Here is a 14,028-nt window from a genome sequence, read left to right on the forward strand (position 1 = left end):
GGGTGGTGCTGTGGGGCAAATGTCTCTTGTCGTAAAGAGATGGGCCGAGATGGCTTTGGCGCTTTCAAGCGGAGTGGATGGGGTGGTCGGCGACAAGAACGGAGTGGATGGTGACCTCGGGGTGAGTTCCGACCTTGGACTGGTGACCCAGGACGAAATTGTGCGAGGGATATCAGAGGCTAAACTTATTGCCACGTCATAAGTTGAATGACGTGGAGTAGAATCTCGACACCCATGGTGAAGTTGATACCCCAATGAAATATACTTCCGCTGCACGCGTCGGACGCGTCTGAGTTCGCAATGTTGGACACGCGCCAAAACAACCACCACTGACGCCAACATGAGCGACATCGACCTCATGTCCAGCCCACGAGGGCATTCGCCCGATCCAGGAGAGGAGGGAGAGGATCGTTTCGATGTCTTTATGCCCGCGGTCCAGAACCTTGTGAACGCGCTGGGCGGCTATGAGCGCGTCCCTACGGACGACGGCGGGTGGGAGATGATCTACCGTCCAGGCGACTCGGTGCTGGCCGTCATCAAGGATCTCAAGAAGCTGTGGCGCAAAGATGACGCCGATGACGACCGCACGGTCGCCCGCTGCATGTACAAGGCCAACCTGATGCAGGAGCTCATCGGGCTTGTGGGGGAGGTGCACAACCGCGGAGAGTGGGGGAGGAAGGTGGCACTCATGGCCTGTGAGTCCGGTGCATGAGGAACAGCTAACACCAGGCGACCTCGTAGCTGCTTTGACATGGCCGATTGACGTCGCGGCAGAGCTCAAGGAGCTTCAGGATGAAGGGCCCGTAGTCACGGACTTTGCAAGTCTCCTCCGCGCCCACGTCGAATACAAAGCGATGATCCTGCAAAGCGACACGCTGCGGTGCGTGCTGAGCCTTATGATTCCCTGCTTTGGAACGCAGCGGCGCGATGAGAAGGATGACCGCATCATCTCCCTATGCCTCCACATTGTCCGCAACCTGCTCGCCATTCGCGATGTCCGCGCCCCCGACACCGCGACGGGCGAGGAGGAGGAGCTGTCCCGTTTGCAGGTGAGGAATACACATGTGGAACTAGCTAACATCAGTCAACACTCATCGTCCAGCTTGACAGTCTCGAGTACCTGAGCCTGTTCATCACCATGGCATCAGAGGCCGATCGCTCCACCGGCTTCAACTCCTACAACATGTTGCTGCTCGACATCCTCCACCTCATCTATCGATGTATTCGGCCTGAGGAGCTAGGCAAAGACCAAGCCACAGCGTCCTCGGAGAGTCTCGCCAAGCTGCTTGCAGATGAGGAACGGCAGAAGAATTTGTCCAAACTAGGCAAAGCAACCCGTCACTCGCGATTCGGCACAACACTCGCCATTCGCACAGTGCGTTTGTCCTCCGCTCTGGATCTCGTAAACTGACTCCAGCCGGGACAACGATTTATCCTCCACAACCAGGCAGCTATGAGCGCCGACCCAGTGCTGATGTTGGACCTGGTTAAAAAGGCGCGGGCACCCCACAAGAGGCGGGCTCAGGATGAATTGGTGGTAAACACAACGCTCACGACGGAGGCCATCACTGTGTTGCAAGACTTCACCATAAAGTTTCTTGAGTACTTTAACAGTGAGTGACGAGTGCTTCAAAGCTAAGAACAGCCTTCTTTCGATCCGTTGTCACAGATATCCGCATGGAGCGGAGCAAAGTACGCCCGTCCGACAGCATCCGCACATTATTTGTGTCTTCGACTCTGGTCGAATACCTTATTATCCTTCGCCGAAAGGCGCAGTCGCGACTGGAGGAGTCTGCAAGAAGAGGACGCGACCCTAAAGCCAAGAGGAGCTCGCAGGAAAAAGCTCAAAAGCAGCAGGAGATCAAGGAGGAGGTGGATGCGGAGGCGCCTCTCGGATGGGCTGCTGAAATGGTCGACATTGACTCACTGAAGTGGGTGACCGCACGAATGAGGATTGCTTTCGAGGACAAGGCGTGGACGGAATTACAAGCATCAGTTGATTGCTTTACCCAGATTGTGCGGTGTGGTCCAGCAGCTCTCCGTTGACACCAGCTTCTTGTCCTCGAATCCATGTCCTTATCGACGAATCAGGAGGATGTTGATGCGGGCAACCTGCTACAGAATCAGCTATACTACAACGCAGATATTCTGGACGCGTCACTCGCCGTAGTATCCAACTTCACATCGCAGTCGTACAGGTGAGTCTCTGGGGACGGTGCACAGCGTTGCTTACCCAAGCTATCTTAGCTCTGTGGTTGCGTTTGCGTACACGCTCTTTAGGACGCTTGAGAAGTATTCAAAGTCACAGGCGTACATGTTTGTGCGTAAGCGCAAGCCGGCTCGCAGGAAGCTGCCTCCTCCTAGCTCGAGCGGCGGTGATGGGGCTGCGATTCCAGAGGAGTATCGCGACGACGAAGAGGAGGACATGGAGGAAGAGCGAGACAGGCCAGAATTTGCAGAACACAAATTCACATTTGAGGCCTTCGAGAGGGTGAGCTTTTCGATTGTTGCTGGGCTGATAGCAGAAACTTGCCCAGGAGTCTGTGACGCACACCTTGCTCTCGTATCTTGAGCAGTACCAGACGTTCGAGAACGAGTTGCCTTTCAAGCGCGTAGTCGGACTCATGCACCGCCAGGTAGTGAAGGCGCAGGCAGAGGGGCTTTACTTCAGCGTGTCGACTCTCAACCTTTTCCGCCATATTCTAAAAGACAAGCCAAAATTGCCCCTCTGCGATGGCACGAGCGACCTGTATCGCTTAATTCAGTTTGTGTTGCGCCAGTTCTTCAAGCGGCTCGAAGCCGACCCATTCATCATGGTGGAAATTTTCCTCCCTAAATCTCGCGGGCAGTGGAAGGGCATGTCGTCGTATGCGGAGGAGGACAATGTTCACGCCTCCGAGCGTGCTCGTGTGCGCGAGCAGGTGAGCAGATTCGCTGACTTTGTTAACATGGCAGATGGGACCGCCAGAGCTGGAGTTTATCAAGAAGAACAAGCTGTCATGGAGCGACCAAATGGCGGTTGCAATTCGGATGCTCCTTGATGCCAACCACGAGGAGTGGGTGCGCTGGATCATCTCAGTGAGTTTCGGGTGTGAGCCGCAGATTGCTAACCAAGCAGACGCTCGAGATTGCACTAGCGGGCCGTCTTCAGGTCGTCTTTAACGTCGACGGCGACCGACTACGCGGGGACGACAGCGACGATGATGACGGCGTGCGCCACCTCGCAGGGCCTAGCAAGGAAGCTCAGGACAAGTTTGAACGTTATGGTGAGCTACGGGCGATTACATCTAGCTGACTGCAGATCTGGATGCCGACACCCAGGAGCGGAGGAAAGCTGTTACAACTGATCAGCACCTACGGCTCATGCTCAAGCTCGTCGGGTTCGAGCAGACTGACGAAACAAATAACGCGGATAGGACGTGGTTCATCCCCGAGAGTGCGATGCCTGACTCGCTGGAAGCCTCGATCGGCGCATTGAAGCAGTACTTCTTGAACCCGCCAACTCTTGACAAAGATCCAAAAACATTGGTACGCGCCGTACGCCAGCGTCAACTCAAGTCACCCGAGTATAACTCGGATGGCGAGGTTGTGGCTCCCGCTCCTCGCAAGCGACAGCGCAAGGATGAGTTGCAGGTGTACAAATCTGCAGCGTACATCGACGACTCCGACGACGAGGCAGACGATGAGGCGTTCTTTTCGCGCGAGGCGGAGCTGCGAGCTGAGATGAGCGCGCTCGCTCAAGCAGCCGGGCACTCCATGCGGAGCACTGGCACCAAGCGCAAACGCAAAAGCAACGCGATTGAACCGCTACCGCTGGGAGACATGGACATGAACATGCTGGAAGATGACAGTGACGACGAGCGACGCGTAGGTAGCCCCAGCGGCGCGCGGAGCGACAGTGAAGACGTATCGCCCGCTAAGGTGAAGCGGTTGAGGGACAACTTCTCGCCAGTCTCTGCGATTAGTGACACCTCTGTCGCAAAGACACAGACACAGACGCGGCGGCGACGGGCAGTGGCGGACTCGGATGAAGACGAGTAATATGTATCGACATATGTTGTAATGCAATACATGATACAGGTTCAAAAGCTGCGGCTGCGTGCACTTCATACTCGTTCGGCGCCAAAGCGACCGAACAACATCTCTCCGACTCCGAGGCCGACGATGACGCTGATGATCCACCACAGCTGGAACGTCATGACGACAAGCATGAGGGCGAAGTGAATTGTGCTGAGGAGCATGTACAGCAGGCCGCGCGGCACGTCGGTCCCGAGCCGGAAGGGACGCGACCAGCGTCCAGGCCGGGCAGGGTCGAGGCTAGACCGTACAGCGGGAGGGAGGTAGGCAAGCGCGTCCTTCTCGGCGGGAGTGTCGCTGGACCTCGAATAATCGGGTACGCAGTTGCCCGTCCCGCAGCATGGTGCAGTAGACGGTGATCCGCACTCACCCCCACACCCGCAGTCACACGCATCGGGGCCGAGCTCTCGCGCTGGCTTCTCCTCGCTGGCACAACAAGAGCTGACTGGAGCCGAGGGCTCCCGCCGGCGCACGCTGTCCACTGAGTCTAGCTGCATCGCAGCCACCGCCACGGCTGATGAGGACGAAGTGAAAGCAGGCAGTTCCCCCCTAGTCACGGGCAAAGCGAAGCCGACCTTGCCCTTATTCCAAGCAGCGCCGCAAGCACGCCACAACGCATGGACGTATCGGTCGAGGACGGCGAGGAGGAACAGGCTGATACACACGCCGACAGTGGCGGCAGCGCCGGACGGCTGCCAGGAGGCAAACCAGAGGACTGGTGTGAGTGCTGCGAGTTGGGACAGACGTGGGCAACGGAAGCGCGCGGGCGCTGCGGAAGACACAGAAGCACTCACCATCGCCGCCGATTGTGCCGTGGACGTACATCTTCATGCCCGACATGCCTGACATGCCCGACATACCCGACATGTCCATGTCGTCCGACGTGCTGGCGCTGTGGTCATGGCCGCTTTGGCGTGGAAAGAGCATCTGGGGTTAGGCGCTTGTCCGTACAGATAACTTGCCTTGCTAGCTGATCGGGAGGAGAACAGAGAAGCGGAAGGGGCGGAGCACGTGAGCACTGGCGAGTCGGCACTGCAAGATTTAGCGCGAGGTGAAGAGCAGCTGGCGACAAGCAAAAGAGTGTGCAAAGACGAGCGCGCCGCGTCTTCGATTGCGGAAGACGGTCATACTCGTGCTCGTGGGGGATACGGAGGCGGAACTGCTCAGCACACCCAAGATCCACAGCCAATCAGCGCAACTTTGACCTCTGGCGATCGCAGTGAGGAATGCGGTGCCTGGGCTGGAGGAGGCAATTTGAGGGAAATCCAGCGAAATGCCTCTATTTTAGGTGCTGGCGTCTCGGCATTCACCACAAGATACGCCTTGACTGGTCATCTTGTCATCTTGTCGCCAGCAAAGCCCCGCACGTGCGCTTGCCGAAAGGACATGAGGTCTGAACTGAGTATGTGTACATGTTCAATGCAGGGTATAGTGCTATGCCACGACAGTCTCGCGCGCCTTTTTCGGCGCCGGCGCGTCCTTCGTCTCCTCAGAAGCACGCTTGGCGCCCTTCCGTCCCTTCTTCTGCCCCTCCTTCAGCCCCTCCTTCGGCGCTGGCTTTTGGTTTTGCTTCTCGCTCTCCTCCTTCTTTCCCTTCTTCTTTCCTCCGCGACCCGGCGCGTCAACAGACGCGCGCGGAGCATCCTCCTCACCCTCGTCCGTCTTGGCGGCCTCCTCCTCGGCCTCAGCATAGAGCATGTTGAGCGGTTCCGTGAAGTGGCTCATCTTCCACGTATCCGCCACCCGCAAGGACATAAAGTCGAAGGAGATCGCCACGGTCGGGCCCGCGGGGGCATGCACCTCGCCTCCCTCCTCAACAGGTTCGGGAGCAGGCAGTTTCGGGATCTTGGGGTAACGCTGCGAGAAGTGGTTCAGAATAACGTAACGCGCGCCCATCCGTCGTCCAGCCTCGATTGCCTGCCCGAAGGTACTGTGGCCCTTCGCCTCGGCATCCTCAGCCTCATCATCACCCAGCGTGGCCTCATGGATCAAGACCGTGGCTCCTCGACCCGCGTCGACCAGCGCCTCGGAGGGCTTCGTATCGCCCGAGTAAACGACTTTCCACCCGTCCACACCAGACAGAACCATACCCCACGCTGCACCCCGGTGGGTAACGTTCGGTGTCCAGATCTCTGAGAGCCGCAAGTCCCGGAGAAGTGCGCGGGTATGCTCCGCCGCGCGTGCATTTGTCGCCGGGTGGAAGCGGAAAACATTCTCGAACGGCCACTTGCGCTTGCCCGCGGCCACATCCGCAACCATTCCTTCCTCCGTGACCAGCTGCTCCGGGTGACGCGGGACCGAAGACCAATCCGGCCGTGCCGACAAGGAAAACTCGCGCTCGTCTGGCACCCACCCGGATTTGAGACGGTTGGTTGAGAGGTAAACGACATTTTCGAGTGCCTCACGAGGCACACCCTGTTGCCACCATGCCGTCTCCTCGAGCTGTAGTGCAATCGGGTATGGTGCGACAAGATAGAGCTTGGAATGGACTCCGTTCTATTGTCAGCTGCTGTCTGCTAGAGGCCTCACATCAAAGCGGTCCTTCAGGATCTGGGCGAGACCGAGGTGGTGGTCCGCGTGCATATGACTGATGAAGATCAAACGCAGATCCTCGTAGACCTGCTTAAGACCATCGCCGAAACGCCGCCGCAATTGACCGAGCGATCCCTCGCCCGTGTCAAAAATGACGCCGCCAGTGCCCGGGATGTCGACATGCGTGCAGGAGACTGGTGTCAGTGAACGGCGGATGACAAGCGGCCTCACCATTGCGAAAAATTGACGGGATGGCGCTGCCTGTGCCGAGAGTAGTGACGACAATGTCGTCGCCGGGTCGCGGAGACAAGCATGCCCGCCGGTCCGCGTCTGCTGCCATGGCGGCTTGCGCGGCGTCCACAGCAGCGGCGTACTCAGGGTGGTTCCGACGCAAGGCAGCACGTGCTTCAGCCAATTCTGTCTTATCGGCTGGGAACAGCGTGTCCTTCATATGGTCCTCCGTCAGAAATACGGGCTTGGGCGGGTACATGGGAACGACATGGTTCGGAACGAGACGTTGTGCATTGGCGGGCATGTGAGGTGGGGGAGACCCAGGTGCAAAATCGGGGATTGGGAAGATGCTGGAATCCAGCATGTTGAGCTGAAGCGCGTTCCAAGCACTGTTGCGGAAGTAGATCTCACGCGTGCCCTCGGGGTCCGCGTACAAGTGTTGCGTCGACGGTCCAAAACTCGCGACCCAGGCCTGGTATCGCTCATCCATCCACACCGCGCGCGGTACCGCGTGTACGACACTGTGAACGGGCACGCTCGGCTTGCCCTCTACCGCGCGGAACTCGCCAAACGCAGTCGAGAGGAGCAGACGCTCTAGATTCTCAACTGAGCAGTTGATGACAACGAGCGTGCTACCCGGCCCTCCTCCTCCGATACACTGTTCAGGGTGAACGATGCGTTTAACCCCGGGAACGGACGGATCCTCGAACTCGATACTCTCGCCGCGTGTAAGCTTCCCCCTGATGGGCCCATTGGGCACGCCAAGCGCCTTAGCCTTGGCGACATCAAACTTGCCGCGTACATCCGGTGTGCGAACGATGTAACACACGTCCGTAGCAACATCGGCATCGCTGGCCAAAGGGAGGGGATACCGGTCGTCGGCAGAGGTTGGGCGATACAGGCCGTTGAAACTGAACCGAGCTTCGTCCTTGATGGTTTGATCGGAACCGGGACCTCTGAACATATCATTGACGATCGCCGTTGTCCACCGGCTCAGCTCGGCCTCAGAAAGCTCGGATGGCCGTTGAGGATTCGCGCTGCCTTGTTCAACTGCCTGCGGTGGCCGAAGGGTTACCGCGTGGACTGTGATGCGGGGAGAGGAGAATACGACTTCCGAGGAGAGCTCACGCGATACCGGCTTGAGGTCGACCGTCTGCGAGTCGCGCACCACCGATGCGCGCAGAGTAGCGAGGTGCTGCGCTGTATCAGGAGGGCCAATGATGGCGAGCCGCTTGATGCCGGCGTCGGAGAGTGTCATGAGCCCGCCTGCCGTCAGCTTGTGCAACAAAGATAAGCCAACCTGCCAATCCACCGCGACCACTCCGTCCACTAGGTAAAAAGACGGCTTGAAGCTTTCGCAGTGACAGACGCTTCTGCACCAGGGAGCGCTGCATGGCCTCTCCGGCACCGAATAAGAACCGCGCGTCATCAAAGGACACAAACAAGCTGAGCTCCGTGTCGGGTCCTGGGACGCTAAGAGCGCGCACCGTCCACGCAGGATTTCCGGCCATCCTACGCGCAATCTTGGCCTGGTAGGCCTCTGTGGTGCGGTGCGAGGATGGGGCAGTTCCGCTGGCGAGTCGAAGGTCGAGTCCTTTGGAGGAAGCTGCGCGGGAGGCGGAGACCGGGATTCGCTGAAGACACCGGCGCGCGCCCGACAGCAAAGGATGTATGGGGTGTATGATGGCGGTGGCCGCTGCCAGCGCTGCGTGTCAGCGTGCGTTGGAGTGGTGGCCTGGAGAGATTGAAGGTGGATGGTGGCGAGTGGCCGGACGCGAGACGAAATCTCCAAGACCGTCACGTGATGGTGGAGGTAGTTGCTTCCGCTCAGCTCTCCTCGGCGCTCCTTTTTAAGGCGGACAGAGCAATTCTTTCACTTCATCGCCTCTCCTTATAGGTAAGTTTGGAGAACCGGAAAAGCCGCTCTGGTGTCGATCGTCGAGTTTTAACTGACAATACAGAGTCGCTTGAGTGTCGCATTCCCACGGCTATCAGGTGCTCGGAAAGGCGCAGAGCGTGGTCCGCCCCCCTCCCTACCCGGTCGGGGGTACGAGCAGCAGTCTTCCAGGTTCGGTCCATTCCCAGCTGAGGTCAGCTGGGAGTTGAAGGGTGCTCGTCACATTCATCGCGTCGTGTTGTAGCTCGGGTTGTCGCGCGTGTAGTGCGGAGCAGATGTAAGCGGAGCTGCAGTAAAATCACTGGTGTCTGAGAGGAATTGAATTAGAAGTTGTGACTAATTTCGTTTGTCTCGATCAGTAATAGGAATGGAGGAATGCCGAAATGCCACGTGGGTTGTTTACACCCATGAACGCGTCGACCTCTGAAGCTCTGGTGGATCGGTGGCCATTACGTCGTGACGTCTCTCACTGAGCACCTGCGTTATCCACCATCATGGCGTCTCTTCGCCGGCCGTCCCAGTTCTTCGGCTCGAAGTCCGACTTCAGCGTGCCGCGGCCCCGCGCGCCGCGCGTAGGCGACCCAGGGCGCAAGAGAGATGCGCGTCAGAGCAAGGTCGAGGAGAAGATGAAGACGCGGCGCATGAGTCGGTGTGTTCTCGCTCGGAATCCTACTGACGACAGTTACGCCGGGCCAGACTTTGGCGTTGGAGCAAGCGGCGATGACTTCCTGTCATCAGACCCGTACCAGTTCACGCTTGATGTCGCGCCGCCGATCATGGAGGCCGATGAGTATGCCGAGGAGCCAGAAAGCCTTCAACCAGTACGCTCCGCGCGCCCGACCACAACGTACCAGCGCCCATCTCCGGCGGCTGTCAACTTGCAACTCGATGATGACGACGATGATGAGATCCAAGAGCGCAATGAGCTGCAAGATGAGCAGATCCGGCCGCGAGCCCAGGAGGAATGGGATTTCAGCGAGCTTGGCAAGGATGATTTCGATCTCCAGGCTTGTGAGTGTGCGGATGGGCGACGCTGATGCCAGACCTTCGCAGAACTCTGGCTGGGGCGGACGAGCAGGAGAAGAGGCGATTGGTGGCTGCACTGCAGCGTAAGAAGGAGGAGACGACCAGGGACCTCCGCCAAACGGTCATTAAGAAGTGAGCTGGCGCGCTTATGGAACTGCTAACAACAGTTACGCCGAGTTTGTCAACGTTTCCAAAGAGATGATGACGCTTGAGAACGACATGATTGAGCTAAAGGAGTTGCTCACGGAGTGGAAAACGGTCCCCCAACTCATGGGCATGGACGATTCCCTCGCACCGACACTGAACATGGACGGCACTGGTGAGCTCTTACAATTGCCCAGTGACTGACAGAAGTGGAGCGTCACAGGTCTAGAAGGAACTCGCCTCGCGACCTGCACCAGATGTTCCGCGCACAGCTGAGTAACCTATGGTCTACAGTCGAGGGATCCCAGAAGTTCATTCCGCAGACACCAGGCCGCCGTTTGGTGTTTGAGACGCACGGCTTCATCGAACTCAATCCTGCGACCTATAAGGCAAAGCAGAACGTAAGCCTGTTCCTGCTGAACGACATGCTCTTAGTGGCTGGGCGCAGACGCGTCAAGGCCAGCGGCGTGGCGAATGGCAGTAGCGAGCCAGACCAAGGACGCATGGTGGCAGACAGGTGCTGGGTGCTCGCGGACTTGCAGATCACGGACGTAAAGGACACAGGGGATCTCACAAACGCTCTCAAAGTTAAGCGAGGGAAGGACATCTTCGTTTTCCGCTGCGCAAAAGCGGAGGACAAGAAGGGCCTGCTGGCGGCGCTGCGACAAGTCTCGCAGGACCTGCTCGAGAAGAGACGCAAGGATAGCGAAGCTGAGCAGGAGCGGCGGCGATCGATGTGGCAAGGCGACGCGGCTAACGCCCGCATGACGCGCATGTCCTTGTTCGTGAGCGGAGAGCAGTTGGGAGGGCGCCCGTTGTCAACGATCGGCACGTCGCTGGCCGACTCGAAAGATCTGTTGTGGATCGACGAGTTCGCCGACGACTTGACAATGGCGATTGCGACTCAGGACTGGAACGAGAGCGTCAAGCTTGTCGAGCGCGGGCAGGATCTTATGCGCACCGTTTCCAACAATGCCGAAGCATCGGAAATGTTACAATATCGCCTTGACACCTTACGGCCCACGGTCATCCAGAAGATTGCGCTGGACCTCAGCTCGCCGGATATCCGCAAGACGAGTGCCGCCCGTCTCATCGCCTTTCTAACGCGGCTGGACCGCGCTGAGTTAGCCCGCGATACTTTCCTGAAAGCCCGACACGACCTGGTGGTGCGCCTGGTGCGCTCGATCAAGCACGAAGGCGACATTAGCCTGTACATCAACGAGCTGGCAGTGGTATGCTTCACTGTCCTGCGCCACACAAGCGATTGGTACATTAATGCGTTTCAGGATAATCGCATGGCCTCGGGCTTCGTGAGCTGGGCCAAAGAGCAGATCGAGTACTTTGGCGACATCTTTCGTCGACAGGTCTATGCGCCGGCGATCGACAAACAAACTGTTGAGGAATGCGTCCGCGTGACATCGAGTGCCAACCGCAAGCTTCTGCGCGATGTCGGGCTCGATTTCACCTTCCTGATCGAAGCACTGACTGCGCCGCCCGATGCTCCTGCCTCGAATCGCCAGACGGCTCACGGTTTCCGCCCGGAGATGGCCAACTTTGTCCCCTCCATCCCAACCGTTCCGAGCCCCGCTTGGTCGGGTGCTTCCCTGCCTACGCCGAGCCCCGAACCGGAGCTGCGCGGTACCACCGCCCCGCTTGCGATTCCCCGCCGTCCCAGCCGCGATGCTACCCTCGCTCCCGCCCCGCCCAGCGCTATGCGGTCAGGAAGCAGTACGAGCGTCAATTCGGTCAGCTCCGGGAGCCGCAGCCCTGGGAATGTGCCCCGCCCTCCGCCGCGTAGTGAGCGGCGCTCACGCCCTCCTCCTCCTCGCCCAGAGTAGAGTGATGGCTGTATAGATGCATCGTAGTCGCTTATGAAGTCACACGCATCCACCTTATCTCGCATGACGCACTGTGCAGGGCTTGGACATTTGGTTCCGTTAAGGTCCCTCATGCCAACCGGTGGCCGCGCCGCGTTGCCATCACCTCCACAACAGCTCGTCAGGCTCGTCCTTCCTCCATCTATCCATCCCGTCCACCCTTGTCACTACCAGAACTCCAACTTATCACTACCAGACACTATGGCCAAGGGTGAGTGCTGGTGGTGAGGACATGGAACTCCGCGTGCGCGCGCGCGATAACGTCCGCGACACAACAGCGTAGACCACGTGACGCTTACATCGCCCAACCCCCGCCCTTGACTGACACCAGTCCCGAGGAGCTTCCGTCTCCTCGAGGAGCTCGAGAAGGGAGAGAAGGGGCTGGGTGATGGCTCATGCAGCTACGGCCTCAAGGTGAGTCGTATTTGGCGGACCGTGTGGGTGCCGCGTTCGTTGAGGGGGGAGAGGGGCAACGATAGTGCGTTTGAAGTGCGCACCGTCGCGTGCGCGCCATCGTATGGCCTAATACTGGTACTGGTAGAGAGGGCGCGAGTAGTGCCCTCTCACCTCCGGGAGCTATCACTACATGCGCGACGATACGCAGCCGCGGTGAGATGTCACATCTCACCTTCCTTCTCGTACCACGATCGTCGACTACTGATCTGAACTTCGTGTGGGCCACCGCCCACCTGGCACTGCATTGTTACGGTCGCTGCGCTGTCTTTAGCTGCTGCGCCCGTGCTCCGCGCTTGTACCGGTGCGGAGCTGACGACAGGATAGCGACGACCTCGATATGGAGCAGTGGAACGGCACGATTCTTGGCCCACCCCACTCGGCGTACGAGAACCGCATCTTCAGCCTCAGCATTTACTGCCACAACAAGTACCCCGGTGCGTGCGTTGTTTCTGCAAAGCTTACCTTAGATCTTCCTCCAATTGTCAAGTTTGATAGTCGCATCAACCTCCCCTGCGTCGACTCGGTTGGCGTCGTGCGTAGGGGTGAAGAGGAGTGCGCTCACCCCAGGTTGACCTGACGCGCGTGCGCTCGCTTTCGCAGTGGCGTCGTGAATACACGCTCGAGAATGTTCTCGTCGAACTTCGCCGGTGAGTGCCTCTGTGCGAGGGTTAGTGTGGAAAGCCAGTGGAGGCTAGTGGGCAGTAAGAACGCAGGAAGGATGGAGCCCGGAAGGCTGGTGGAACCTACTAACGCGCAGTGAGATGGCGTCGCCATCTAACCGCAAGACGCCACAGCCTCCCGAGGGCTCCGAGTTCCCCCGGATCAACATGTTCCAGGTGGCGGAGCAGCGCGGAATCTAGAGCTGGGGAGAGTGGACTGGATTCGGAGTACGAACATGCAGACAGAGAGACCTACACCCTCCATGAGCGCTTCCGCCACTGGCAGTAGAGTTCGGGATGTGCGGAAGGACGTAGAAAGCTGACGCACCGCTGACACGTTGTGATGCGGAATGACGCCGCGCAGCCCATGCAAAACCCATCTCCAGCCATCTTGAGCCGTCTTGAATTACGCAGGCGACAACATGGAAACAAACGGGTGCGTCTGCCTCAATTCAAGCAATTTCGCACAGTGCTCCGGACGGGAGACTGAGACGCGAGCACGCGAGCTACTCGCCGCTGGGACATTGAGAATCGAGAAGCGCTGCACGAGATCTGGGGGGAGTCCTGACGAGCTGACGTGCCTCCACCTTGCCCAATTTCGATTTGAGCGGTGAAGACCAAGACCAGGGTGAGCACACGCTACTCGTAGAGTGCGAGCAGGCACAACTGAATTTTAATCTGCTAATGTAAAAGTGTACGAAAACAACAAGCATGCCGCATGCCAGCGTACTCACCTGATCCACCAGTGACGCCGAGGTTACCAATGCCAACTTGTGTCTGAGACAACGCGGACGCCACCGCCATGCCATGCATGCCACACCGTCCAGGGCCGGAGGGTTATTGAGTCGTCGAAAACACCCGCATGCAAAAAAATCAAGGATGTCGCACAGACCACCAGGCGCTAAGTCACACTGCGTGTCCTTGGATCCCTTGTTCTCAAGCGGGGCGGGGTTTTGCGGCCCAGTCTGCCTCCAGCCATCCTGTATGTCCTGCAAGTCTTTCACAACAGGCAACTTGCAGACCTGCAGGATTGCAGGATCGCAGGATCACGGGATGCATTACAAGACATAATCGGCCCACCACCAGCCGCCGCGAGGCCGCCGCCAAACCGCCAGGACCCTCATGGATG

The 14,028-nt window shown here is 58.5% G+C and overlaps 4 protein-coding genes across 4 annotated transcripts; 2 read left to right on the forward strand and 2 right to left on the reverse strand.

The window, feature by feature from the left end:
- Positions 1-340: 340 nt before the first annotated feature.
- COLE_01383 (uncharacterized protein) lies at positions 341-4,041 on the forward strand (the record flags this gene model as incomplete). The annotated part of the gene is made up of 11 exons (XM_018426259.2): positions 341-695; positions 730-1,049; positions 1,085-1,375; positions 1,418-1,613; positions 1,646-2,016; positions 2,053-2,198; positions 2,239-2,491; positions 2,526-2,921; positions 2,956-3,078; positions 3,119-3,266; positions 3,302-4,041. 11 exons carry the CDS (start codon positions 341-343, stop codon positions 4,039-4,041), a joined length of 3,339 nt encoding a protein of 1,112 aa, XP_018282932.1.
- Positions 4,042-4,106: 65 nt separating this feature from the next.
- COLE_01384 (uncharacterized protein) lies at positions 4,107-4,908 on the reverse strand (the record flags this gene model as incomplete). The annotated part of the gene is made up of 3 exons (XM_018420126.1): positions 4,107-4,499; positions 4,584-4,792; positions 4,872-4,908. 3 exons carry the CDS (start codon positions 4,906-4,908, stop codon positions 4,107-4,109), a joined length of 639 nt encoding a protein of 212 aa, XP_018282931.1.
- A 603-nt stretch (positions 4,909-5,511) lies between these two features.
- On the reverse strand, positions 5,512-8,351 carry COLE_01385 (uncharacterized protein; the record flags this gene model as incomplete). Its single annotated transcript, XM_018420027.2, has 4 exons — positions 5,512-6,573; positions 6,607-6,803; positions 6,841-8,106; positions 8,141-8,351. The coding sequence occupies 4 exons, from the start codon at positions 8,349-8,351 to the stop codon at positions 5,512-5,514; spliced, it is 2,736 nt and encodes a 911-aa protein (XP_018282930.2).
- An 880-nt stretch (positions 8,352-9,231) lies between these two features.
- Positions 9,232-11,745, forward strand: COLE_01386 (uncharacterized protein; the record flags this gene model as incomplete). The annotated part of the gene is made up of 5 exons (XM_018426258.2): positions 9,232-9,386; positions 9,420-9,748; positions 9,781-9,895; positions 9,931-10,082; positions 10,118-11,745. 5 exons carry the CDS (start codon positions 9,232-9,234, stop codon positions 11,743-11,745), a joined length of 2,379 nt encoding a protein of 792 aa, XP_018282929.1.
- Between the last annotated feature and the right edge of the window lie 2,283 nt (positions 11,746-14,028).

Source organism: Cutaneotrichosporon oleaginosum (genome assembly GCF_008065305.1).
Source record: "Cutaneotrichosporon oleaginosum strain ATCC 20508 chromosome Unknown ATCC20508_contig01, whole genome shotgun sequence".
In the NCBI taxonomy this organism is placed as follows: Eukaryota; Fungi; Basidiomycota; class Tremellomycetes; order Trichosporonales; family Trichosporonaceae; genus Cutaneotrichosporon; species Cutaneotrichosporon oleaginosum.